At 47.0% G+C, this 26,053-nt stretch overlaps 1 protein-coding gene across 1 annotated transcript in view; it reads right to left on the bottom strand.

Moving 5' to 3' along the window:
- Nucleotides 1-22,825, bottom strand: part of LOC149437128 (asialoglycoprotein receptor 1-like) — a 31,214-nt gene extending 8,389 nt beyond the window's left edge. The window contains exons 1-6 of the mRNA XM_089661093.1: nucleotides 22,768-22,825; nucleotides 21,368-21,481; nucleotides 18,841-18,936; nucleotides 18,606-18,677; nucleotides 13,292-13,363; nucleotides 11,497-11,648 (exon numbers count right to left, since the gene is read on the bottom strand). Coding sequence (XP_089517219.1) covers nucleotides 11,497-11,648; nucleotides 13,292-13,363; nucleotides 18,606-18,677; nucleotides 18,841-18,936; nucleotides 21,368-21,481; nucleotides 22,768-22,825 — 564 coding nt within the window. The remainder of the gene's footprint in view (nucleotides 1-11,496; nucleotides 11,649-13,291; nucleotides 13,364-18,605; nucleotides 18,678-18,840; nucleotides 18,937-21,367; nucleotides 21,482-22,767) is intronic.
- Between the last annotated feature and the right edge of the window lie 3,228 nt (nucleotides 22,826-26,053).

Genomic DNA, 26,053 nt, shown 5'->3' with positions numbered 1-26,053 from the left:
ATATATTGGATATTTTTATGCGTATGTTCAGGCTATCTTGGATGATTAAGTATTTACTGATCACTTTGCACTTTAATGTGCATGTTTTAGCGCTGCACCTTTTTATCAGAATTAACAGAAGCAATGAACATGCTGAGCTGAGGAGGAACCCCACAAGTCCAGACAACAAACAAGGCTCAGGCCGGCTACAACTAGCTAGAAATGCTTGATTTGGGTAGGAAGATGGTAGTTTTCGGCAGGGTCCCTACAGGTGTATTGGAGTTCCTCCTAACCCTCATGTGACCTGCTTGAAGAGGTTTTTGTATTCCCATAGACTGGTACGGGTCAAGAAGCAGTTCTGATACAAACAAAAGCCCATTGATATTGTCCCTAAGATGGTAAGTCATTGGAGGCCAACTTACAGTACAAGATATACAGTATATCCTACATGTGATCCCCAGAACATTGACCTGACTGAACTTGATGGACATGGGTGTACAGACTTACATAGTGAGGTGTAAAATTTAAAAAGAAGAACAAAAATGCATTTTAGATACTCAGAACTGAACATCCAGAGGATCCAGACCCAGAGGAAGGCAGAAAACCTGTATAAATCACAGTCCAATTTGCTCCAATAGTGAAGGAGATGAATTCCTAATCATCCTAAGGCAAGCAGGTCCTCCTGGGACCAACAACCTACATTTCTTGTAAGTACTTATAGCCAGCTATATCTTGTCCGTCCAGGATTAGGGTCATCCTGCAATCTACAGCAGTGTTCCTCAACCTTTCTTCAGTCAAGGCACCCTTTAACATTGTGGTCAGTCTGGAGGCACCATTTAACATTATGGTCAGTCTGGAGGCACCCTTTAACATTGTGGTCAGTCTCGAGGCACCCTCTAACATTATGGTCAGTCTCGAGGCACCCTCTAACATTATGGTCAGTCTGGAGGCACCCTTTAACATTATGGTCAGTCTGGAGGCCCCTCTAACATTATGGTCAGTCTGGAGGCACCCTTTAACATTGTGGTCAGTCTCGAGGCACCCTCTAACATTGTGATCAGTCTGGAGGCACCCTTTAACATTATGGTCAGTCTGGAGGCACCCTTTAACATTATGGTCAGTCTGGAGGCACCCTTTAACCTTGTGGTCAGTCTCGAGGCACCCTCTAACATTAAGGTCAGTCTGGAGGCACCCTCTAACATTAAGGTCAGTCTCGAGGCACCCTTTAACATTATGGTCAGTCTCGAGGCACCCTTTAACATTATGGACAGTCTTGAGGCACCCTCTAACATTGTGGTCAGTCTCAAGGCACCCTTTAATATTATGGTCAGTCTGGAGGCACCCTCTAACATTATGGTCAGTCTCGAGGCACCCTCTAACATTATGGTCAGTCTGGAGGCACCCTTTAACATTATGGTCAGTCTGGAGGCACCCTCTAACATTATGGTCAGTCTCGAGGCACCCTTTAACATTATGGTCAGTCTGGAGGCACCCTTTAACATTGTGGTCAGTCTGGAGGCACCCTCTAACATTATGAACAGTCTGGAGGCACCCTTTAACATTATGGTCAGTCTGGAGGCACCCTCTAACATTATGGTCAGTCTGGAGGCACCCTTTAACATTGTAGTCAGTCTGGAGGCACCCTCTAACATTATGGTCAGTCTCGAGGCACCCTTTAACATTATGGTCAGTCTGGAGGCACCCTTTAACATTATGGACAGTCTGGAGGCCCCTCTAACATTGTGGTCAGTCTCGAGGCACCCTCTAACATTATGGTCAGTCTGGAGGCCCCTCTAACATTATGGTCAGTCTGGAGGCACCCTTTAACATTGTGGTCAGTCTGGAGGCACCCTCTAACATTATGGTCAGTCTGGAGGCACCCTTTAACATTGTGGTCAGTCTGGAGGCCCCCTCTAACATTATGGTCAGTCTGGAGGCACCCTCTAACATTATGGTCAGTCTGGAGGCACCCTTTAACATTGTGGTCAGTCTGGAGGCCCCCTCTAACATTATGGTCAGTCTGGAGGCACCCTCTAACATTATGGTCAGTCTGGAGGCACCCTTTAACATTGTGGTCAGTCTGGAGGCACCCTCTAACATTATGGTCAGTCTGGAGGCACCCTTTAACATTATGGTCAGTCTGGAGGCACCCTTTAACATTATGGTCAGTCTGGAGGCACCCTTTAACATTGTGGTCAGTCTGGAGGCACCCTTTAACATTATGGTCAGTCTGGAGGCACCCTCTAACATTTTGGTCAGTCTGGAGGCACCCTTTAACCTTGTGGTCAGTCTGGAGGCACCCTCTAACATTGTGGTCAGTCTTGAGGCACCCTCTAACATTGTGGTCAGTCTTGAGGCACCCTCTAACATTATGGTCAGTTTCGAGGCACCCTCTAACATTGTGGTCAGTCTTGAGGCACCCTCTAACATTTTGGTCAGTCTTGTGGCCCCCCATTCTAAAATGTAAAAAACTATTCGAATAGTTTTATATGATGCAGCAACACCCACACATGTAGGACACCCAACATTAGAGGTGATTTATTCTTCCAAAGCAAATACACTTTTACACGCTGGTACTGACTAGTATTCCAATGTTTCTCTTCTCCCTCAGCTTTTCTCCATCACTGAGATAATGTGACCCCCAGCACTGATGGAGAGGGGTGGGGGAGGGTCAAACTAGGATGCTGTCCAGGCAGCTGACATCCTTCTTATCAATTGATGTCATTGGTTGTCAGGACACCGGTGGCTAGAAGGCCGTGATGGGGCACAATGGAAACCTGTGGTTTTGTGTGACTAAAAGGCCGGCTTGATCCACCCGCTGGCTTGTATACAAGTTTTGGGCAATTTTTAGACATTTTGCCAAGGTACCCCTGAAGAAACCTCAAGGTGCCTGGACACCCTGGTTGAAAAAGGCTGATCTACAAAGCTGGCTAGAAACATGCTCCTGAGGAAGTCTTTTCCACATCTTAAGAGCTCTTACTGCAAAGAACCCTTTCCATATTCAAAGGTTAACTTGTACAAGTGTGCTCTCAGGACCTTAAAATGAACATTTCACCAAGTTCCCTATATGGACCATATACGTATTTATACACGGTGACCATATCCCCTCATGACTGCCTCTTCCTATAGCTGAACTCCTCCATGCCTCTGTGGCATCCATTTGGTGGCCCTTCTTTGCTTTCCATCCAGTTCTACACCACCCTATGATTCCAGATGAGGTCTTCCTAATACAGATTATGTCTTACAAGTGTGCATGTTATTATGAGTGCTGCATCATGACTATCATCGCTGATACTCTTCTCTTCACACCTTCTTCTCACTGTGACCCACCAACCCAACCCCTGGATCCTGACCCCACCCATCCTCTCCTCCAGCTCCGAATCCCAAAATCCTAATTTAGAGGAGAGTTCAGAGAAAACTGGGCAACAATAAAGGTTCTTTAAGCTATTTCTCTTCTGCACGAATGTTCATTTATTGTAGGCCGTAGTAAAATCCCAGGTTTTGGCCAGTAGATGGAGCTAAGGAGCAGAGGAAATACACAAGAGATACAATGTAACAACTCTGGAGAAGGCTAGATGGAATTACAAATACTGACTACTTCCCTCTAGTGTTCTCTAGAATTGTCTCACTGTATTTCTGGTTGCATCTTTCCTATGCTCATCAGCCCCATCTAGTGGTTATAATATGGTATCTTAATACTTCACAAGAAAAAGCACATTCTTTGAGAAGAGAAAAAAGCCTAAACATTCGTTCTTACCCGATTCACACAGAACGAATGTACAGAAAGATATAATGGATGAAGAGCTCTGTGACATTTGTATAAATAGACCCCTTTGTCACCAATGTATAAGGGAGATGAAAATAGGAGCCTTCTATTTCTTTCATTCTTCCAGGTTTGCCCAACTTTGCTGAACATTTTTTTATGATCTCTCTAAGTTGGAGTAAAAAATAGACAGATCAGAGCTGTCAGGGTGGAGCCCGATTCCGCCATCTATAGAGGCATCTTTGGCTTTTCCTTCTTTGGCTTTTCTCCATTGAAAACAAAAGCCGTGACACAACCGGTGAAAATGATCAAATTTTGGGAAATTCTTGAAACTTATCTTCAGAATCTTACTTACTTTCACCGCATTGGAAATACACTCCCCGGCCACTTTATGAGGTCCACCTTGCTAGTCCCGGGTTGGGCTTCCTTTGGCCTTCATTCTCCGTGGCATAAATCCAACAAGGTGTTAGAAACATTCCTCAGAGATTTTGCTCCATATTGACATGATGGCATCACGCAGTTGCTGCAGATTTGTCGGCTGCACATCCATGATGGGAATCTCCCGTTCCACCACATCCCAAAGGTGCTCCATTGGATGGAGATCTGGTGACTGTGGAGGTTATTGGAGTACATTGACCTCATTGTCATGTTCCAGAAACCAGTTGGAGATGATCTGAGCTTTGTGACATGGTGCATGGACCATGGCATTTAAACAAAGCTCAATTGGTACTTAGGGGCCCAAAGTGTGCCAAGAAAATCTCCCCCCCCCCCCCACCATGACATAAATTAAAACCTTCTCATCCAGTCCTCGTTGTCTCTTCTCTACTTTTAACTCTCTACTTTCTCCACCTCCACCTCCACCCAGTACCTCACTCACTGCTCATGAGATTGCAAATCATTTCAAAAACAAGATTGATGCAATTCATAGGGGCGTCTCCACTACACAGACATCCATCCCACTTAGCATACCTTATACTAAACCTCCCTCAACACTTTCCTCTTCTGACCTCGCTACTACCGAAGAGGTCACTAAGGTTTTCTCGGAAACCCGTCTCACCACCTGCCCCCTGGATCCTGTCCCCTCACAACTACTACGGTCACCCTCTTCTTCCATCCTATGCTCCCTCACTCACATCTTCAATCTCTCCATCTCTACTGGTGCCTTCCCCTCCCCTCTAAAGCATGCGCACATCACTCCCATACTTAACAAGCCCTCCCTGGACCCCACCAACCTGAACAACTTAAGACCCATCTCCCTGCTGCCATTTACCTCTGAACTCCTAGAAAACTTAGTCTACAATCGCCTGAGCTCCTCCCTCACCGACAACAACCTCCTCGACACTTTACAGTCTGGCTTTCCCGTACTCATCCCAACCAATGGCCACTACTCCGTACTCATCCCAACCAATGGCCACTACTCCGTACTCATCCCAACCGATGGCCACTACTCCGTACTCATCCCAACCGATGGCCACTACTCCGTACTCATCCCAACCGATGGCCACTACTCCGTACTCATCCCAACCGATGGCCACTACTCCGTACTCATCCCAACCGATGGCCACTACTCCGTACTCATCCCAACCGATGGCCACTACTCCGTACTCATCCCAACCGATGACCACTACTCCGTACTCATCCCAACCGATGGCCAATACTCCGTACTCAACCCAACCGATGGCCAATACTCCGTACTCAACCCAACCGATGGCCACTACTCCGTACTCAACCCAACCGATGGCCACTACTCCGTACTCCTCCCAACCGATGGCCACTACTCCGTACTCATCCCAACCGATGGCCACTACTCCGTACTCCTCCCAACCGATGGCCACTACTCCGTACTCATCCCAACCGATGGCCACTACTCCGTACTCATCCCAACCGATGGTCACTACTCCGTACTCACCCCAACCAATGCCCACTACTCCGTACTCACCCCAACCAATGCCCACTACTCCGTACTCACCCCAACCAATGCCCACTACTCCGTACTCATCCCAACCAATGGCCACTACTCCGTACTCCTCCCAACCAATGGCCACTACTCCGTACTCATCCCAACCAATGGCCACTACTCCGTACTCATCCCAACCAATGGCCACTACTCCGTACTCCTCCCAACCAATGGCCACTACTCCGTACTCATCCCAACCGATGGCCACTACTCCGTACTCCTCCCAACCGATGGCCACTACTCCGTACTCATCCCAACCGATGACTACTACTCCGTACTCATCCCAACCGATGGCCAATACTCCGTACTCAACCCAACCGATGGCCATTACTCCGTACTCAACCCAACCGATGGCCACTACTCCGTACTCCTCCCAACCCATGGCCACTACTCCGTACTCATCCCAATCGATGGCCACTACTCTGTACTCCTCCCAACCGATGGCCACTACTCCGTACTCATCCCAACCGATGGCCACTACTCCGTACTCATCCCAACCGATGGTCACTACTCCGTACTCATCCCAACCGATGGCCACTACTCCGTACTCCTCCCAACCAATGGCCACTACTCCGTACTCCTCCCAACCAATGGCCACTACTCCGTACTCCTCCCAACCAATGGCCACTACTCCGTACTCCTCCCAACCAATGGCCACTACTCCGTACTCCTCCCAACCAATGGCCACTACTCCGTACTCACCCCAACCGATGGCCACTACTCCGTACTCATCCCAACCAATGACCACTATTCCGTACTCATCCCAACCGATGGCCACTACTCCGTACTCATCCCAACCGATGGCCACTACTCCGTACTCATCCCAACCAATGGCCACTACTCCGTACTCCTCCCAACCGATGGTCACTACTCCGTACTCATCCCAACCGATGGCCACTACTCCGTACTCATCCCAACCGATGGCCACTACTCCGTACTCATCCCAACCGATGACTACTACTCCGTACTCATCCCAACCGATGGCCAATACTCCGTACTCAACCCAACCGATGGCCAATACTCCGTACTCAACCCAACCGATGGCCACTACTCCGTACTCAACCCAACCGATGGCCACTACTCCGTACTCCTCCCAACCGATGGCCACTACTCCGTACTCATCCCAACCGATGGCCACTACTCCGTACTCCTCCCAACCGATGGCCACTACTCCGTACTCATCCCAACCGATGGTCACTACTCCGTACTCACCCCAACCAATGCCCACTACTCCGTACTCACCCCAACCAATGCCCACTACTCCGTACTCACCCCAACCAATGCCCACTACTCCGTACTCATCCCAACCAATGGCCACTACTCCGTACTCCTCCCAACCAATGGCCACTACTCCGTACTCATCCCAACCAATGGCCACTACTCCGTACTCATCCCAACCAATGGCCACTACTCCGTACTCCTCCCAACCAATGGCCACTACTCTGTACTCATCCCAACCAATGGCCACTACTCTGTACTCATCCCAACCAATGGCCACTACTCCGTACTCCTCCCAACCAATGGCCACTACTCCGTACTCATCCCAACCGATGACTACTACTCCGTACTCATCCCAACCGATGGCCAATACTCCGTACTCATCCCAATCGATGGCCACTACTCCGTACTCCTCCCAACCGATGGCCACTACTCCGTACTCATCCCAACCGATGACTACTACTCCGTACTCATCCCAACCGATGGCCAATACTCCGTACTCAACCCAACCGATGGCCATTACTCCGTACTCAACCCAACCGATGGCCACTACTCCGTACTCCTCCCAACCCATGGCCACTACTCCGTACTCATCCCAATCGATGGCCACTACTCTGTACTCCTCCCAACCGATGGCCACTACTCCGTACTCATCCCAACCGATGGCCACTACTCCGTACTCATCCCAACCGATGGCCACTACTCTGTACTCATCCCAACCGATGGTCACTACTCTGTACTCATCCCAACCGATGGTCACTACTCCGTACTCATCCCAACCGATGGCCACTACTCCGTACTCCTCCCAACCAATGGCCACTACTCCGTACTCCTCCCAACCAATGGCCACTACTCCGTACTCCTCCCAACCAATGGCCACTACTCCGTACTCACCCCAACCAATGGCCACTACTCCGTACTCACCCCAACCAATGGCCACTACTCTGTACTCATCCCAACCAATGGCCACTACTCTGTACTCATCCCAACCAATGGCCACTACTCTGTACTCATCCCAACCAATGGCCACTACTCCGTACTCATCCCAACCAATGGCCACTACTCCGTACTCATCCCAACCAATGGCCACTACTCCGTACTCATCCCAACCAATGGCCACTACTCCGTACTCATCCCAACCAATGGCCACTACTCCGTACTCATCTCAACCAATGGCCACTACTCCGTACTCACCCAACCAATGGCCACTACTCCGTACTCATCCCAACCAATGGCCACTACTCCGTACTCATCCCAACCGATGGCCACTACTCCGTACTCATCCCAACCAATGACCACTACTCCGTACTCATCCCAACCAATGGCCACTACTCCGTACTCATCGCAACCAATGGCCACTACTCCGTACTCATCCCAACCAATGGCCACTACTCCGTACTCATCCCAACCAATGGTCACTACTCCATACTCTTACTACTTGACCTCTATGCGGCTTTTGATACGGTTGACCCCCCCCCCTCTCCTCCTCAAAATATTCCACTCTCTTGGCCTCCGAGACTCTGCTCTCTCCTGGTTCTCCTCCTACCTATCGCAGTGCTCCTTCAGAGTTACCTATAACATTGCCACCTCCCCTTCACTCCCTCTCTTTGTCGGGGTCCCTCAAGGTTCTGTCCTTGGACCCCTTCTCTTCTCCATCTACACCTCCTCCCTTGGTCACCTGATAAACTCCCATGGTTTTGAGTACCATCTCTATGCTGATGACACACAAATCTATCTTTCTACCCCTCACCTCACCCCTTCAGTCTCCTCCTCACCTCACCCCTACAGTCTCCTCCTCACCTCACCCCTTCAGTCTCCTCCTCACCTCACTCCTTCAGTCTCCTCCTCACCTCCTCTCGCATTACTAACCTACTGTGACATATCGGCATGGATGTCACTCCGCTTCCTCAAACTCAATCTTTCTGTAACTGAGCTCTTAGTATTCCCCCCAGCCCTTGCCCCCTACCCTGACTTCTCCAGGATCAATAACACAATCATCAGTCCCTCCCCTCATGCCAGGGTACTAGGTGTGAGCCTGGACTCCCATCTGTTCTTTCAGCCCCAAATCCAATCACTGTCCAAATCTTGTAGACTTCACCTCCGCAATATCTCCAACCTCCGCAACATCTCCAACCTCCACAACATCTCCAAGATACGACCGTTCCTAACCCACGGAAACCACTAAGCAACTTATTCACTCCCTTGTTATATCTCATCCTTGACTATTGTACCTCTCTCCTCATTGGCCGACCTCATCGCAGGCTATCCCCTCTTTAATCTATCAGGAATGCTGCTGCCAGATTCATCCACCTTACTAACCGTTCTGTATCTGCCACCCCTCTCTGCCAATCCCTTCACTGGCCTCCATTCAGTGTCCTCCACCCCTCTCTGCCAATCCCTCCACTGGCCTCCACTCAGTGTCCTCCACCCCTCTCTGCCAATCCCACCACTGGCCTCCACTCAGTGTCCTCCACCCCTCTCTGCCAATCCCTCCACTGGCCTCCATTCAGTATCCTCCACCCCTCTCTGCCAATCCCTCCACTGGCCTCCATTCAGTGTCCTCCACCCCTCTCTGCCAATCCTTCCACTGGCTTCCCATTGCCCAATGGATAAAATTCAAAACACTAACAATAACGTATAAAGCCATTTATAACTCCGCCCTAAATTACATCACCGATCTTGTCTCCAAATATCACCCAAACCGTATTCTCCGCTCCTCGCAAGACCTCCTACTCTCTAGCTCCCTTGTCTCCTCCTCCCATGCTCGTCTCCAGGACTTCTCTAGAGCTTCCCCCATCCTCCGGAACTCTCTACTTCAATTTATCAGACTACCGCCTACTCTGCTCACTTTTAGGCGATCTCTGAAAAAATATTTCTTCAGGGAAGCCTATCCTGCCCTCAGCTAATACTGGAATCTTCTACTCTTCCAACCAGTCCATCCCCCACAGTTACTACCTTTTGTACCACTAGCCCCTCCCTCCTAGATTGTAAGCTCCAAGGATAAGGGCCCTCAAATCCCTCTTGTATTGAACTGTATTGTTACTTTATTGTCTCCCGTTATATTGTAAAGCGCTGAGCAAACTGTTGGTGCCATAAATCCTGTATAATAATAATAATGCTCAATTGGTACTACGGGGCCCAAAGTGTGCCAAGAAAATCTCCCCCCACACCATGACACCACCACCACCAGCCTGAACCATTGATACAAGGCAGGATGGATCCACCACACCATGACACCACCACCACCAGCCTGAACCGTTGATACAAGGCAGGATGGATCCCCCACACCATGACACCACCAGCCTGAACCATTGATACAAGACAGGATGGATCCCCCACACCATGACACCACCAGCCTGAACCATTGATACAAGGCAGGATGGATCCACCACACCATGACACCACCACCAGCCTGAACCGTTGATACAAGGCAGGATGGATCCCCCACACCATGACACCACCAGCCTGAACCGTTGATACAAGGCAGGATGGATCCCCCACACCATGACACCACCAGCCTGAACCATTGATACAAGGCAGGATGGATCCCCCACACCATGACACCACCGCCACCAGCCTGAACCATGGATACAAGGCAGGATGGATCCACCACACCATGACACCACCGCCACCAGCCTGAACCATGGATACAAGGCAGGATGGATCCATGCTTTCATGTTGTTAATGCCAAATTCTGACCCTATGTTGCAGCTGAACTCCAGACTCGTCAGACCCGGCAACGTTTTCCCAATCTTCTATCGTCCAATTTTGGTGAGCCTGTGTGAATTGCAGCCTCCATTTTATGTTCTTAGCTGACAGGAGTGGCACCCGGTGTGGTCTTCTGCTGCTGTAGCCCATCTGCTTCAAGGTTGGATGCGTTGTGCATTCAGAGATTATATTCTTGGTTGTAACGAGTGGTTATTGGAGTTCCTGTTGCCTTTCTATCATCTGGAACCAGTCTGCCCATTCTCCTCTGACCTCTGACATCAACAAGGCATTTTCGTCCCCACAACTGCCACTCACTGGATATTTTCTCTTTTTCGGACCATTCTCTGTAAACCCTAGAGATGGCTGTGCGGGAAAATCCCAGTAGATCAGCAGTTTTTTAAATACTCAGACCAGCCCGTCTGGCACCAACAACCATGTCACATTCAAAGTCACTTAAATCCCCTTTCTTCCCCATTCTGATACTCGGTTTGAGCTTCAACAAGTTGTCTTCACCACGTCTAGATGCCTAAATGCATTGAGTTGCTGCCGTGTGATTGGCTGATTAGCAATTTGGATTACCAAACAATTGAACAGGTGGACCTAATAAAGTGGCCGGTGAGTGTATGTCAAAACAGAGGTGACATCCTGAGCAGCTTTATGGACAAAACTAGTGAAATTGATAGAAATAGCAGAAGACCAATACAGACTTCTAATCAATACAAGAAGTGGTCATGTGTGTCCTTTCTGATTGATTCGGATGTAACCTGATCACATTCTTTGTAAAGTCCAGGAGCATAAATTGTGTGGCTGAGCATACTACTCTTCCTGCGACAACCCAAAACCCACCAAACATCCCTCACCAGCCACCAACCTGCTCCTCTTCCGTGTTGATGACCACCAGATGGGAATTTTTGTCCTCGCAGAGCTTCTTCGATGCACTCCATGAATTCCCAACCAAAGGGTGGAAGTAACAGCTGGATTCGAAGGTGCTCCATCCCGATGGACAGGTGACGTCACTTGACCCTACAGGTGGGAAAGGACAATATCAGCCCAATAGAAGGAGTGGCCAGCGAGAGGTGGTGAGGTGGAAACATCAGGGAATCAAGAAAAAAAACTAATGTCCAAGGCTATGACAATAATTTTTCACATCCTGAAGATCTCTAACCGAACCTTTCTTCTGTCAAAATATGGAAGGGTTAGACCCTCGGTGTGAATTTTATTGCTGTCTGTATCCTCGCTGGGGAGATTTATCCCTCTATTTATCCTGGTGTCACTGGACAGGAAGTGATGGGAAATATGACATTTCAGTCTTCACCAGAACAGGAATATGGAAAGCTTCCAATTGGGGAATCTGTTCTGGTGACAACTGTCTAAGCTGGGATCTATCGTCCCTCTGGAGATGACTCCTCCTACTTCATCTGGTGTCTGACATGGGTTCTAACCATTCCTTAGATGACTCCTACTACTTGGGTTCTAACCATTCCCTAGACAATTCCTTCTACTTGGGTTCTTACCATTCCTTAGATGACTCCTACTACTTGGTTCTAACCATTCCCTAGACAACTCCTTCTACTTGGTTCTAACCATTCCTTAGATGACTCCTACTACTTGGTTCTAACCATTCCCTAGACAACTCCTTCTACTTGGGTTCTTACCATTCCCTAGATGACTCCTTCTACTTGGTTCTAACCATTCCCTAGACAACTCCTTCTACTTGGTTCTAACCATTCCCTAGACAACTCCTTCTACTTGGGTTCTAACCATTCCCTAGACAACTCCTTCTACTGGGGCTCTAACCATTCCTTAGATGACTCCTTCTACTTGGTTCTAACCATTCCCTAGACAACTCCTTCTACTTGGGCTCTAACCATTCCCTAGATGACTCCTTCTACTTGGTTCTAACCATTCCCTGGACAACTCCTCCTACTTGGTTCTAACCATTCCCTAGATGACTCCTTCTACTTGGTTCTAACCATTCCCTAGATGACTCCTTCTACTTGGTTCTAACCATTCCCTGGACAACTCCTCCTACTTGGTTCTAACCATTCCCTAGATGACTCCTTCTACTTGGTTCTAACCATTCCCTAGATGACTCCTTCTACTTGGTTCTAACTATTCCCTAGATGACTCCATCTACTTGGGCTCTAACCATTCCCTAGATGACTCCTTCTATTTGGTTCTTACCATTCCCTAGACAACTCCTTCTACTTGGGCTCTAACCATTCCCTAGATGACTCCTACTTGGGTTCTAACCATTCCCTGGACAACCCCTTCTACTTGGTTCTAACCATTCCCTAGATGACTCCTTCTAATTGGTTCTAACCATTCCCTAGATGACTCCTTCTACTTGGTTCTAACCATTCCCTAGATGACTCCTTCTAATTGGTTCTAACCATTCCCTAGATGACTCCTTCTACTTGGTTCTAACCATTCCCTAGATGACTCCTACTTAAGTTCTAATTATTTCCTAGACAATTACTTCTACTTGAGTCCTAACCACTTCCTGGACATTTGCTTCTACTTGAGTCCTAACCACTTCCTGGACATTTGCTTCTACTTGGTTCTAACCATCCCGGAGTCTTTATGGCCTCTACGCTCACACCATATATGGTCTCCTTAGTTTGGATCTTTTTATGACTCAGAAATCTGTTTCATTGAGTACTCACCATTCACCTGCAGCTTCTTCACCTGATAGGAGAGTCTCTGGATGGCATTGAGGGCCCTATTCAAAGTAATTCCTGTAATAGGAAGAAAATAATGGCTGAAAATATTCTCCGACACTCAACTCCAACATCTACCCATCAATGACACCCAACACCACTCTATCACTGTACCCTTATTACTTCTCATTCACCAACATTCCACATCACATGACACCAAAACTCCCCATCACATGACCCCAATGCCCCACATTGCATGACACAAACACTGCATAACACATGACACCAACACTCCTCACATCACGACATCAACATTCCAGATCACTTGACAACAATACTCCAAATCACATGACACCAACACTCAACATCACATGACACCATCACCCTACATCCCATGACACCAACACCCTGCACTACATGACATCAACACTCCACATTCCACAACAGCAACACTTCATATCACATGACACCAACATCCTACATCATTTCACACCAACATTCCACATCACATAATACCAACACATCACATCATATGACCTCAATGCCTCACATCACATGACACCAACACTCCACAGCCTATGACAGCAACACTCCACATACATAAACCAACAAGTCATGTCACATGACACCAACACTTTTCAACACCTGATACCAACACTTCATGACACCAACACTTCACAAAACATGAAACCAACACTCCACAACTGATGACACCAACAAAACATTTCACATTACACCAATATATCACAACATGTGACACCAGCCCTCCATATTTTATCCCTATTCTAATCCAATGTCATGCATATTATTCATAAACACATGACACCATCCATTCATTCTATTCTCAGACATTTACCCAGCACCATGTTCATCGACAATAACCATCAAAAGATGTTCCAGAGTTCATCAGCTGCATACATTTCTACCTTCACTAACATAAAGCATCATAATGAAATCAGAGCCTCATTACTAGTCAGCCAGGTACTCTCATTAGATAGGGGACCAGCGGGTGAGCAGGGCTATGGCCTATGTTGAGATCTCTAAAGCAAAGTGAAAGAAATCTCAGAGGGGTCAAAGAGGAGGAATTCTGGATTAGAGGATTAAGGCCTATGTTGAGGACTCCAATGCTGGGTGATGGTCAGTGACGGTGACAAAGAGAAGGATTTCTAGATTGGAGGATTTCTGGATTGGAGGACTATGGACTAAACTGAGTTCTCCAATGCTGGGTGAAGGCAATCTCAGAGGGGACAACGAGAAGGATTTCTGTATTAGAGAATTATGGCCTATGTTGAGTTCTCCAATGCCAGGTGAAGGTAATCTCCGAGGGGACAAAGAAAAGGATTTCTGGATTGGAGGATTATGGCTATGTTGATTTCTCCAGTGCCGGGTGAAGGTAATCTCAGAGGGGACAAAGAGAAGGATTTCTGGATTGGAGGATTATGGCCTATGTTGAGTTCTCCAATGCTGGGTGAAGGTAATTCATTGGATTAGAGGATTATAGCCTAATTGAGGCCTCCAGTACTAGGTTAGATCAATCTCAGAGGGGAAATAAAGAAGACTTTATGGACTGGAGGATTATGGCCTACATTGAGGCTCAATGCTGGGTGAAGGTAAACTTAGAGGGGGCAAAGAGAAGCATATCTGGACTGGACTGGAGGATTATGGCTTATGTTGGGGCTCCCAATCCTAGGTGAAGTTAATCTCAGAGGGAGCAAAGAGATTTCTGCATTGGAGAATTATGGCCCATTGTAGCACCCTCCTAGGTAGCTAGGGGGAGCTCTAGATTCAGTTGTTAGTTAGAAGCTGAGTAGCAGCCTGGGTGTAATAGCCAGGTGGGTCAAACTTTGGTCAGAGCTGAGAGGCTCTGCATATCAGCTCTCTGGAATTTCCCCCTGCTCTAGGACTTTGGAGAAAGATCTAGAAGCGGTGGGCAGAGATGAGGAGTGGCTGGACTGTACTCTTAGATGATCCTGGCCAATCCCCAACAGAAGGCTTGGCAAGGAGCCAGGACAGCCTTTAAGAGTAACTGAGCCTGCTCAGCAGGAAGGTGGGAGAGAGAGTTTGGGTATCAGATGAAGAGTATGTGGGGCTGGAGAGTAGGAGTCTGGGAGAGGGCCCAGATGGGACAGGGGCTCACCTCCAGGCAGGAGGACCTTGGAAGGAGGAAAGCTTGGGACTTCACTGGCCCTTTTAGGGAGGATTATCTGTGTGGCAGGGAAGGAGCGGCCCAGCTAGAAGGCCTGGTAGCAGCCACCAACCCACCAGCAACACAGGAGAAAGGCTGAGTGAGTAGACCTGCACCCCCTGGTCCAGATAGGGGAAGGAGCACCAGATTAGCAACTACCCGGGACTGTCTTAAATTTAAAGTGACAGGCACGTGGTTAGGGATTCACCCAGAATAGCTGGATTAGGAGAATCTAGGGTCTGGGGTGGTATAACAGGGGATGCTGGCTAGCTCTCGAAGAAGAGGATTTTTTGTAAAGACTTGTACATATTTCAGGAAGATTGTCCTCAGTTATAGGTCCTTTGGGCATCCCGTACAGCCCTTACCCCAATCAAGTTACAATCCCCTAATAAAATCACAAAAACAAAGCCCAAGGGCTGGTCACTGACTCCTAGATGCAAGTCTATGTGAAAATGTGTGTTGCCTGGCTGTGCAGGACTATAAGGGGACCCAAATCTCTAGCGGCTCCTAAGGGGGTAGTGCTACACTATGTTGAGTTCTCCAATGCTGGGTGAAGGCAATCCCATAGGGATCAAAGAGAAGGATATCTGGACTGGAGAGGTAGCAAAGGATTCTATGTGGTGACTGCTCTACGGCAGAACTTTGGAGTTTCAGATACTCAGAAAAGAGGAACGGTTTACTTTGACCACATTGAACACCAATAGCACCCCACCATCACATCCACCAACACTGAGCATTAGAAGATCGTTCTCTCCTGACTTCCTTCCCTCACCCTCTACCAACATTCCATGTCACCTCTCATCCTAACTATTCTCCTTACTTTGGCAGCACCACTGCTTTCCACCCAACTTCAAATCCTCCTTCAGTTATCAACTCAAGGGGTCAATATTATCCCAACGTACTATTCTCATTTCTAGACTGGTCAGTCTTTTTAGGAAGAAGAATCAGCCTGGGTAGCAAAGCCTGTTCCCTGCCAGAATGCTGCAGAGAAGGACCCTTGCTCTCTGTGTGGAAGCAGTGGTCACCCTGCAGAGGTCCAACACTCTCCCTGCTGGGTCAATCCTATATCTCTGCAAATCAGCAGGGAGCTTGAGCTTTGCTGATTGTAGAGTTCTAAGTCCATCTCTGCATGGGGGGCATGTAAGACCTCTGCAGAGAGACTACTGTTTCCACAGAGAGAGCAGGGCTCCTTTTCTACAGCATGCTGGCAGGGGACAGGCTTTTCTACTCAGGCTGTGACTGCTTTATAAAGAATGCCAACTGTAAGAATTTAAACCCCTTTTGTTTTGATGCTCCTGGAATGCATTTACATTGCAGGATCTGCTTATCCTTTTTTCTTTAAAGGGGAGGCTTGGGGGGGGGGAGGGGCTGGACAGTTAAAAGTCTATGTAGGAGTTTCTCTGTAAAGTGAAAGCTGAGTTAGGGTTTAAGATAAATCTGTCACCAGAAAACATCCACCTTTCCTGAACTCATACCTAGTCTTGTCTTTCTCCACCTACTGAGCTCCTGATTGGTCCTTTCCTATAATGGATAGACTCAATGAGCAATATGGTGGCTTAGAGTTTGGCAGCCGGGAGGTCAAAATAAAATTTTATTTCAGATTTGCATGTAACTTTTTGCTGATTATGTCCACAGATCTCCTTATGGTTTTGACTGCAGGTGGCCTCTACCTCTTCTGAGTTTTAATTGCTCAAGTTTGTAACAGGATCACTTTAATAACCCTCCCCATCACACAACTACTGACATCCGCCATCTTTACCAGCCTCACCTAGTTACTCAGGAACACTCATTGTCCAACCACTTTCTGGGGCCCCACCAAACATCACGTAATCTCTCATCATTATCCATCCACTTAATGGAGAACTACCGAACACCACATCCACCCTCTCGTACTCATCATTATCCATCCACTTTATGGAAAACTGCCAAACACCATGTCCACCTTCTCATACTCATCATTATCCATCCACTTTATGGAAAACTGCCAAACACCATGTCCACCTTCTCATACTCATCATTATCCATCCACTTTATGGAAAACTGCCAAACACCACATCCACCCTCTCGTACTCATCATTATCCATCCACTTTATGGAAAACTGCCAAACACCATGTCCACCTTCTCATACTCATCATTATCCATCCACTTTATGGAAAACTGCCAAACACCATGTCCACCTTCTCATACTCATCATTATCCATCCACTTTATGGAAAACTGCCAAACACCACATCCACCCTCTCATACTCATCATTATCCATCCACTTTATGGAAATCTGCCAAACACCAGGTCCACCCTCTCTTACGCATTATTTTCTATACACTTTATGGAGAACTACCAAACACCACATCCTCTGTCTCTTCTTCTTCATTATCCGTCCACTTCATAGAGAACCACCAAACACCACGTCCTACCTCCCATATTCATCATTATCCATCCACTTTATTGAAAACCACCAAACACCACATCCTCCTTCTCATACTCATCATTATCTATTCACTTTGTGGAGAACCACCAAACACCAGGTCCTCCCTCTCATACTCATCATTATCTATTCACTTTGTGGAGAACCACCAAACACCAGGTCCTCCCTCTCATACTCATCATTATCTATTCACTTTGTGGAGAACCACCAAACACCAGGTCCTCCCTCTCATACTCATCATTATCTATTCACTTTGTGGAGAACCACCAAACACCAGGTCCTCCCTCTCATACTCATCATTATCTATTCACTTTGTGGAGAACCACCAAACACCAGGTCCTCCCTCTCATACTCATCATTATCTATTCACTTTGTGGAGAACCACCAAACGCCAGGTCCTCCCTCTCATACTCATCATTATCTATTCACTTTGTGGAGAACCACCAAACACCAGGTCCTCCTTCTCATACTCATCATTATCTATTCAGTTTGTGGAGAACCACCAAACACCAGGTCCACCCTTTCGTACTCATCATTATCCATCCACTTAATGGAAAACCACCAAACATCATGCCCCCCCTCTCATACTCATCATTATTCATCCATTTTATGGAGAACCACCAAAGACCACGTTCTCCCTCCCGTACTCATCACTAACTGTATGTTCCACCCTTACTGCCCACTCCCTCCACTCAGAACAGAACTTTACTTATTGAAGTGTCTGCCTGGATAGCTTTCACATTGTCATGCAGCTGCTGTAATTTCTCGGTTATCTTGCTTCCTGTAGGACAGAAGATTAGAAGAGGTTATTTCTAAGTCACCATCACTCTCATCTACAGAGATAAGAAGAAGAAACTAAAGCAGAACATTGTAGATCAGTGGAAGATTTGGAGGTCGATGAGTCACAGACAAGTTATAGAAGAGTCTATCTATGAGGCACTCACCACCCTGGATCAGTTGAGCCACACTGGAGTTCATGCTCTCACTGAGGTTCCTGACCTTATACTCAAGGGTGCAGTCAGGAGGCTTCTCACCCGTGCCTGTGGGGCAAAAATCCACAACATATCAGATTTGAAAGACGATGTTAAGAAGATATGGCTAATCAAGACTTGTACATGACACTGCACCTATTCCACCAGTAAATGAACATTTGTCCAATCATTTATGAAGTTCCCAGCTGTAAATTTTGAGCATTCACCTCCTGACAGCAGAGAAGTGTAGGGACCCTGCCATAGACTGGAAGGTCCCTCGGGGTAATGTAGTGTTGAAGGCCAGGCAGTAACCAGACTGAGCTCTGTTTCTTTTTGTTATCTGAGTTCAGAGAGTTCCTCTAAGCTGAAGGACATTGTTTGCATCAGTCAGTCTGCTACTCTTGAGTATTCTCCAGTAGGTAGAGAGAAAAGATACAATGTAAGGGGTTATGAATAAATATGATGCCTCGGCCAATCACTGAGAGCTTTTTGCCAGTGAAGTGGGCTGGGGAAGAGGATAATTATTTGAAGATGCCTTCTAGAAGGATTCTTAGCCTGCTAGGCTTTGCCTGAGCAGAATGTAGTGGTAGAATGTCTTTGCCTTCTAGGTCTGCTGCCTGGGGACAAATGTAAATCCAGAGGTTCATGCCTCCTTAGCCTTCTGATTTGAGGAGGGGGGGGTCCAGGGGTCATTGTATTCTAGATCTGTTGCCTGGGGAGAATGTAGGTTCCAAGGTCTTTGCCTCCCAGATCTGCTGTCTGGAGACGGTGTAGATTCCGAGGTCTTTGCCTCCCAGATCTGCTGTCTGAAGACGATGTAGGTTCCGAGGTCTTCGCCTCCCAGATCTGCTGTCTGAAGACGATGTAGGTTCCGAGGTCTTCGCCTCCCAGATCTGCTGTCTGGAGACGATGTAGGTTCCGAGGTCTTCGCCTCCCAGATCTGCTGTCTGGAGACGATGTAGGTTCCGAGGTCTTCGCCTCCCAGATCTGCTGTCTGGAGATGATGTAGGTTCCGAGGTCTTCGCCTCCCTGATCTGCTGTCTGGAGACGATGTAGGTTCCGAGGTCTTCGCCTCCCAGATCTGCTGTCTGGAGATGATGTAGGTTCCGAGGTCGTCGCCTCCCAGATCTGCTGTCTGGAGATGATGTAGGTTCCGAGGTCTTTGCCTCCCAGATCTGCTGTCTGGAGGACTGTAAAGCAATTTGTCCTCAAAAGAGAAGCAGAGAAGACATTAAAGTCCAAGTATTGCTTGGAAGGGGGAGCAAAGTTGCTACTGGAAAGTTGGGGGGGGCTGAGCTGCTGAGTCACAGCTTGGGGGGGGGACAGGGAGAGCCAAGTTAGTGCTGAGAGGGGGAGCAGGAGGAGCTGAGCTGCTGAGTAACTGCTGGGAGGGGGAGCAGGTGAAACTAAGCTACTAGGTTAGTGCTGGGAGGGGGAAAATAGTGAGCTGAGCTGCTGAGTCATTGCTGGAAGGGGGAGCAGGGGGAACTGGTGAGCCCAGCTTCTGAGTCACTGCTTGGAGGATACAGCATGGGAGGTGAGTTACTGAGTCACTGCTGGGAGGCGGAGCTGAGATGCTGAGTCATTGCTGAGAGGGGGAGCATGGGTATCTGAGCTACTAAGTCACTGCTGGGAGGGGGAGCAAGGGTAGCTGAGCTACTAAGTCACTGCTGGGAGGGGGAGCTTAGCAGCTGAAATGAATATGAAACCTCCTCGTGCGGTAAGGGTAGCTGTTGGGGAGCACAAAGTGGTGGACTCGGCAAACACGGGCCACTGGGAAGGGAAGTATGCTGCCTCTTCTGTGACAGGAGGGGCTTTATTTTACCAATGATCCTGAGGGTACATGGTCACTTTAAGAATATGTAAAGCTCTGGATGTCCAAGGCCTGTCCGCCGTTCTACTTTATGGTAGATTTTATTACTGCATGCAGCAAAAAGCATGAACGGTTCCCTAACATGGCAGCGTTGCTTTTGTATTGAGTCACCAGCATGCTACAAGTGTTGACACCTCAGCAGAATGTGATTGGCGTCCACTGACAGCAGGTGAACATTTCCGCCATTCCTGGGATTTCTCTGGCCTTTCCCTAGACAATTATTGAATTCTGGTTTTCACAAACCCAAACTGCTAATAACATTGCACTGTGGGTATGAAATCTTCGGGTCTGTGTTTAGGTCGATACCAAAGGAGCCCACCCGGAGGATTGATGACTGAGGGTAAGTGAGTTCCTGTTATCGGTGAAGTGGCTTTTGGACGGATCGTTGTCCAAACCTCTGAGCCCAGACCCAACATATATGAATAAATAGACAGATAATAAGAGGAGACCAAAGCCAGGCATTGTAGAACATTGGGTAGGGCTGGGAGGTTTGGAGGTTGGTCAATCAAAAACAAGTCATGAGGTCATCAAGGAGTCTACAGGGCCATCTGGGTTTGACCCTGGAGTAGGTATGATACATGGTCATGGACTGCATTGTATACCAGAATGTACTAAGTACCTACTTACATCTGAAGGAGATGATGAGGATGATGATGATGGAAAGGAGAACTGCGCAGACGGAGCACAGAGCACACAGGACACGTGAAGATGGCTGGGGAAGCCAGAGGTTCATCTTGGTGTCTAAGTGAGGAAATAGAAAGGAGAAGGCGTTGGAACCAAACCAATCCACAATCAGTTAGAACCTCAACAGGACTGAGTATCATAAGTGTACAGGACTGCATTCAGGGATGCCGAAAAATATCTTCAAAGCTAAACTTCGACTAAATGGCCACTTCATAAAGAAAAGGGAATAACCTTTCCACCATTGGGTCCCACCTTGTATGGTTGCTCAGGTTGAAGAGAAGAATACTAGAGATGGACTAGAGATGTTCACCACTAGGGAGACCGGCTCCGACTCTCATCCACACAAACTCTATGAGCTCCCGGACCTGGTCTACTGAACATAACCCAAGGTACAACAAACAAGTCCGATAATGAAGATTGCCACAATCCAAATGTATTATCAGTGAATGGAAAACACATTCTAAGCCAATGGGCTACCAGTGGGATGTGTCTTACATTCCTGTTGGGACCAGACCAATCAGTAATCCGTTTACTAGAACAATGACTGAACAGTTATTAAATCTTTTGACGTTCATGGACCTGTCCATAGTGTCCTAACAAAATGAGTCCAACTTCTACTGACCAAAACATCAGAACATTCCCACCAACTGAGCCAAACTATATCCATCGGATGAGCCGTGGTGCTACAAAACCAGACCCGGCCAATGATATGTTTAGAACGTTCACAAGGCCAGTTGAAACATTCAGTTGGAACAGTAGACCATTTATTGACAAACCATCTTCCAGTCCAGAGACTAGAACAGGGGTATCCAAACTATGGCCCTCCAGCTGTTGAAGTACTACAAGTCCCATCATGCCTCTAGGAGTCTTGCCTGTGGATGTCAGAGTCTTGCAAGGCCTCATGGGACTTGCAGTTCCTCAACACCAGGAGGGCCATATTTTGGAGAATCCTGGACTAGAAGATGGAGCAGCACTCCAGCAATCAGTGGTAGGATGGGCACAAGGAGGGCGGTTGACACCAAGACATTGGCCTACTGTTCCCTCTATTGCAGGAGTTTGGGGCCATGGCAAATCCTTCTCACTGGAACTGGGACAATCAGCACATGGTTATATCAGGAGAGCTTCCTAATCCACCATGGTGACCCTCTACATGGTCCAACAAATACTTGACTGATGCTGGTTGCCTATCTATCTGTATGTAGACTTCCCCAAACCTGCCACTTACAAGACCAGACCAATCTATACCTCATCAGACATGTCAGCTCATAGGAACCCTTCCTGCCTTCCTCTTCCCACCTCCAGCTCTGTAGGGAAGTCTTCTTCCTCTGGATCCACATACTTACATGCTCTTTCTTCGGAAGCCTTGTGGAGGTAGGTCAAATCTTGGTAGTCTGTAGACATCGCCTGTGAAGAGGGAACGGCATATGGTTGGAAAAAAAGGCAAACTCCCGTCCAAAACACTTGGCTGGCCTGAACCTTATTCCATGGAGGAAGGCCAAAAACCCAACAAAAATCCAATGTAATCCTGTAATGGGCCAGAGAAGTTCCTTTCTGATTAGAGACGAGCACGACGGAACATTCGCTTCGTTCCCAATTAATTCCACACGTTCATCATTTCATTCCCTCATATTCGTTATGTTGGAAGGATTCGTTTTCAGAATTTGTTTCATATATTCAGATTCCTTTTGTATATTGGTTAGTTTCAAATCAATTCGAAATTAGAATTCAAAATTTAAAATTCAAATTTCAGAAGACGGCTATATTCGTCCTTTTCTGTTCTATTCTATTTTTTCTATTCTTTTCTATTCTATTTCTTTATTTTATTTTATTTTCAATTTGATTGTATTTTATTCTTTTCTATTTTATTCTATTTCTTTATATTCTATTCCAATATAATCTATGCTTTCATTTTCTATTCTATTCTAATATATTCTATTCTTTTCTAATATATTCTATTCCCAGCACCAAGACCAGGGTGTCACTGAGAGCCCCGGGTCCTGTTCTAACAATCGGGACTCCCGATTCCGAGTCACATAATCGCTGTGATAGCCTCTGATTGGCTATCACAGAAATTAGTCACTGTATATCCCGCCCCCCTTGTTTTTTCCTCTCTCTATGAATGGAGGAGAGAGATACTTTGTATCTCTCTAACTCCTGGTATAGAGAAAAAAATGTCTGTTAAAAAAAAAGAAAAAGAAAAAAAAGATAAAGAAATATTAAAAAATAAAGAAAACATATACCTAGATTAAGGTTTGATCTAGTTCAGTGCCAGGGTAAGTGTTTGGTCAAGGTCAGGGTTAAAGGTCAAGATCAAAAGGTCAGGGTCAAAGGTCAGGAATTTTTTTTTTTTTTTTCTTAATTGGTGTCAGTGTCAGTTAGTGTCAGTGTGTTTTAGGTTAAAAAAAAACAACAAAAAACACAATGTGCACTTTTGTTTGTGGGCTGTACTCTGGGTACAAACACATAACATACACATACAGGGGGCAAAAAAGTACTTAGCCCCACCAATTGTACAAGTTCTCCCACTTACAGAGATGAGAGAGGCCTGTAATTGGCATCATAGGGAGACCTCAACTATGAGAGACAAAATGAGAAAACAAATCCAGACAATCTCATTGGCTGATCTGGAAAGAATTGATTTGCAAATTATGGTGGAAAATAAGTATTTGGTCACCTACAAACAAGCAAGATTTCTGGCTCTCACAGACCTGGACCTTCTTCTTTAAGAGGCTCCTCCTCCTGCACTCATTACCTGTATCAATGGCACCTGTTTGAACTTGTTATCAGTATAAAAGACACCTGTCCACAACCTCAAACAGTCACACTCCAAACTCCACTATGGTGAAGACCACAGAGCTGTCGAAGGACACCAGAAACAAAATTGTAGACCTGCACCAGGCTGGGAAGACTGAATCTGCAATAGGCAAGCAGCTTGGCTGATCTGGAAAGAATTGATTTGCAAATTATGGTGGAAAATAAGTATTTGGTGAATATGAAAAGTTCATGTCAATACTTTGTTATATATCCTTTGTTGGCAATGACAGAGGTCAGACGTTTCCTGGAAGTCTTCACAAGGTTGGCACACACTGTTGCTGGTATGTTGGCCCATCCTCCATGCAGATCTCCTCCTCCATGCAGATCTCCTCCTCCATGCAGATCTCCTCTAGAGCAGTGATGTTTTGGGGCTGTCGCTGGGCAACACGGACTTTCAACTTCCTCCAAAGGTTTTCTATGGGGTTGAGATCTGGAGACTGGCTAGGCCACTCCAGGACCTTGAAATGCTTCTTACGAAGCCACTCCTTCGTTGCCCGGGCGGTATGTTTGGGATCATTGTCATGTTGGAAGACCCAGCCACGTTTCATCTTCAATGCCCTTGCTGATGGAAGGAGGTTTGCACTCAAAATCTCTCGATACATGGCCCCATTCATTCTGTCCTGTACATGGATCAGTCGTCCTGGTCCCTTTGCGGAGAAACAGCCCCAAAGCATGATGTTGGCACCCCCATGCTTCACAGTAGGTATGGTGTTCTTTGGATGCAACTCAGCATTCTCTCTCCTCCAAACACGACGAGTTGTGTTTCTACCAAACAGTTGTATTTTGGTTTCATCTGACCATATGACATTCTCCCAATCCTCTTCTGGATCATCCAAATGCTCTCTAGCAAACTTCAGACGGGCCCCGGACATGTACTGGCTTAAGCAGGGGGACACGTCTGGCACTGCAGGATCTGAGTCCCTGGCGGCGTAGTGTGTTACTGATGGTAGCCTTTGTTACGTTGGTCCCAGCTCTCTGCAGGTCATTCACTAGGTCCCCCCCGTGTGGTCCTGGGATTTTTGCTCACCGTTCTTGTGATCATTTTGACCCCACGGGGTGAGATCTTGTGTGGAGCCCCAGATGGAGGGGGATTATCAGTGGTCTTGTATGTCTTCCATTTTCTAATTATTGCTCCCACAGTTGATTTGTTCACACCAAGCTGCTTGCCTATTGCAGATTCAGTCTTCCCAGCCTGGTGCAGGTCTACAATTTTGTTTCTGGTGTCCTTCGACAGCTCTCTGGTCTTCACCATAGTGGAGTTTGGAGTGTGACTGTTTGAGGTTGTGGACAGGTGTCTTTTATACTGATAACAAGTTCAAACAGGTGCCATTGATACAGGTAATGAGTGCAGGACAGAGGAGCCTCTTAAAGAAGAAGGTCCAGGTCTGTGAGAGCCAGAAATCTTGCTTGTTTGTAGGTGACCAAATACTTATTTTCCACCATAATTTGCAAATAAATTCTTTCCAGATCAGCCAATGAGATTGTCTGGATTTGTTTCCTCATTTTGTCTCTCATAGTTGAGGTCTCCCTATGATGCCAATTACAGGCCTCTCTCATCTTTGTAAGTGGGAGAACTTGCACAATTGGTGGCGACTAAAGACTTTTTTGCCCCACTGTACATGGTATCGCTGCGATTGTAAAGAGCTGGAGAATGTATTTCGGGTTGTTCTCTGGTGGTCGGTTATGGTGGTAACAAGAAACACACAGCTACATTTTAAAAAATTATTATTTTTTTACTATTTTGGCCCAGTTTTCATTTGATAATAAAAAAATCAGGACATATCCATTCCCATTTACCACCCAATGAAAGCCCAA

Source organism: Staurois parvus, unplaced genomic scaffold, assembly GCF_062004578.1.
Source record: "Staurois parvus isolate SC_StPar_1 unplaced genomic scaffold, SC_StPar_1.0 ptg001308l, whole genome shotgun sequence".
In the NCBI taxonomy this organism is placed as follows: domain Eukaryota; kingdom Metazoa; phylum Chordata; class Amphibia; order Anura; family Ranidae; genus Staurois; species Staurois parvus.
This window is presented reverse-complemented; position numbering and strand designations above follow the sequence as displayed.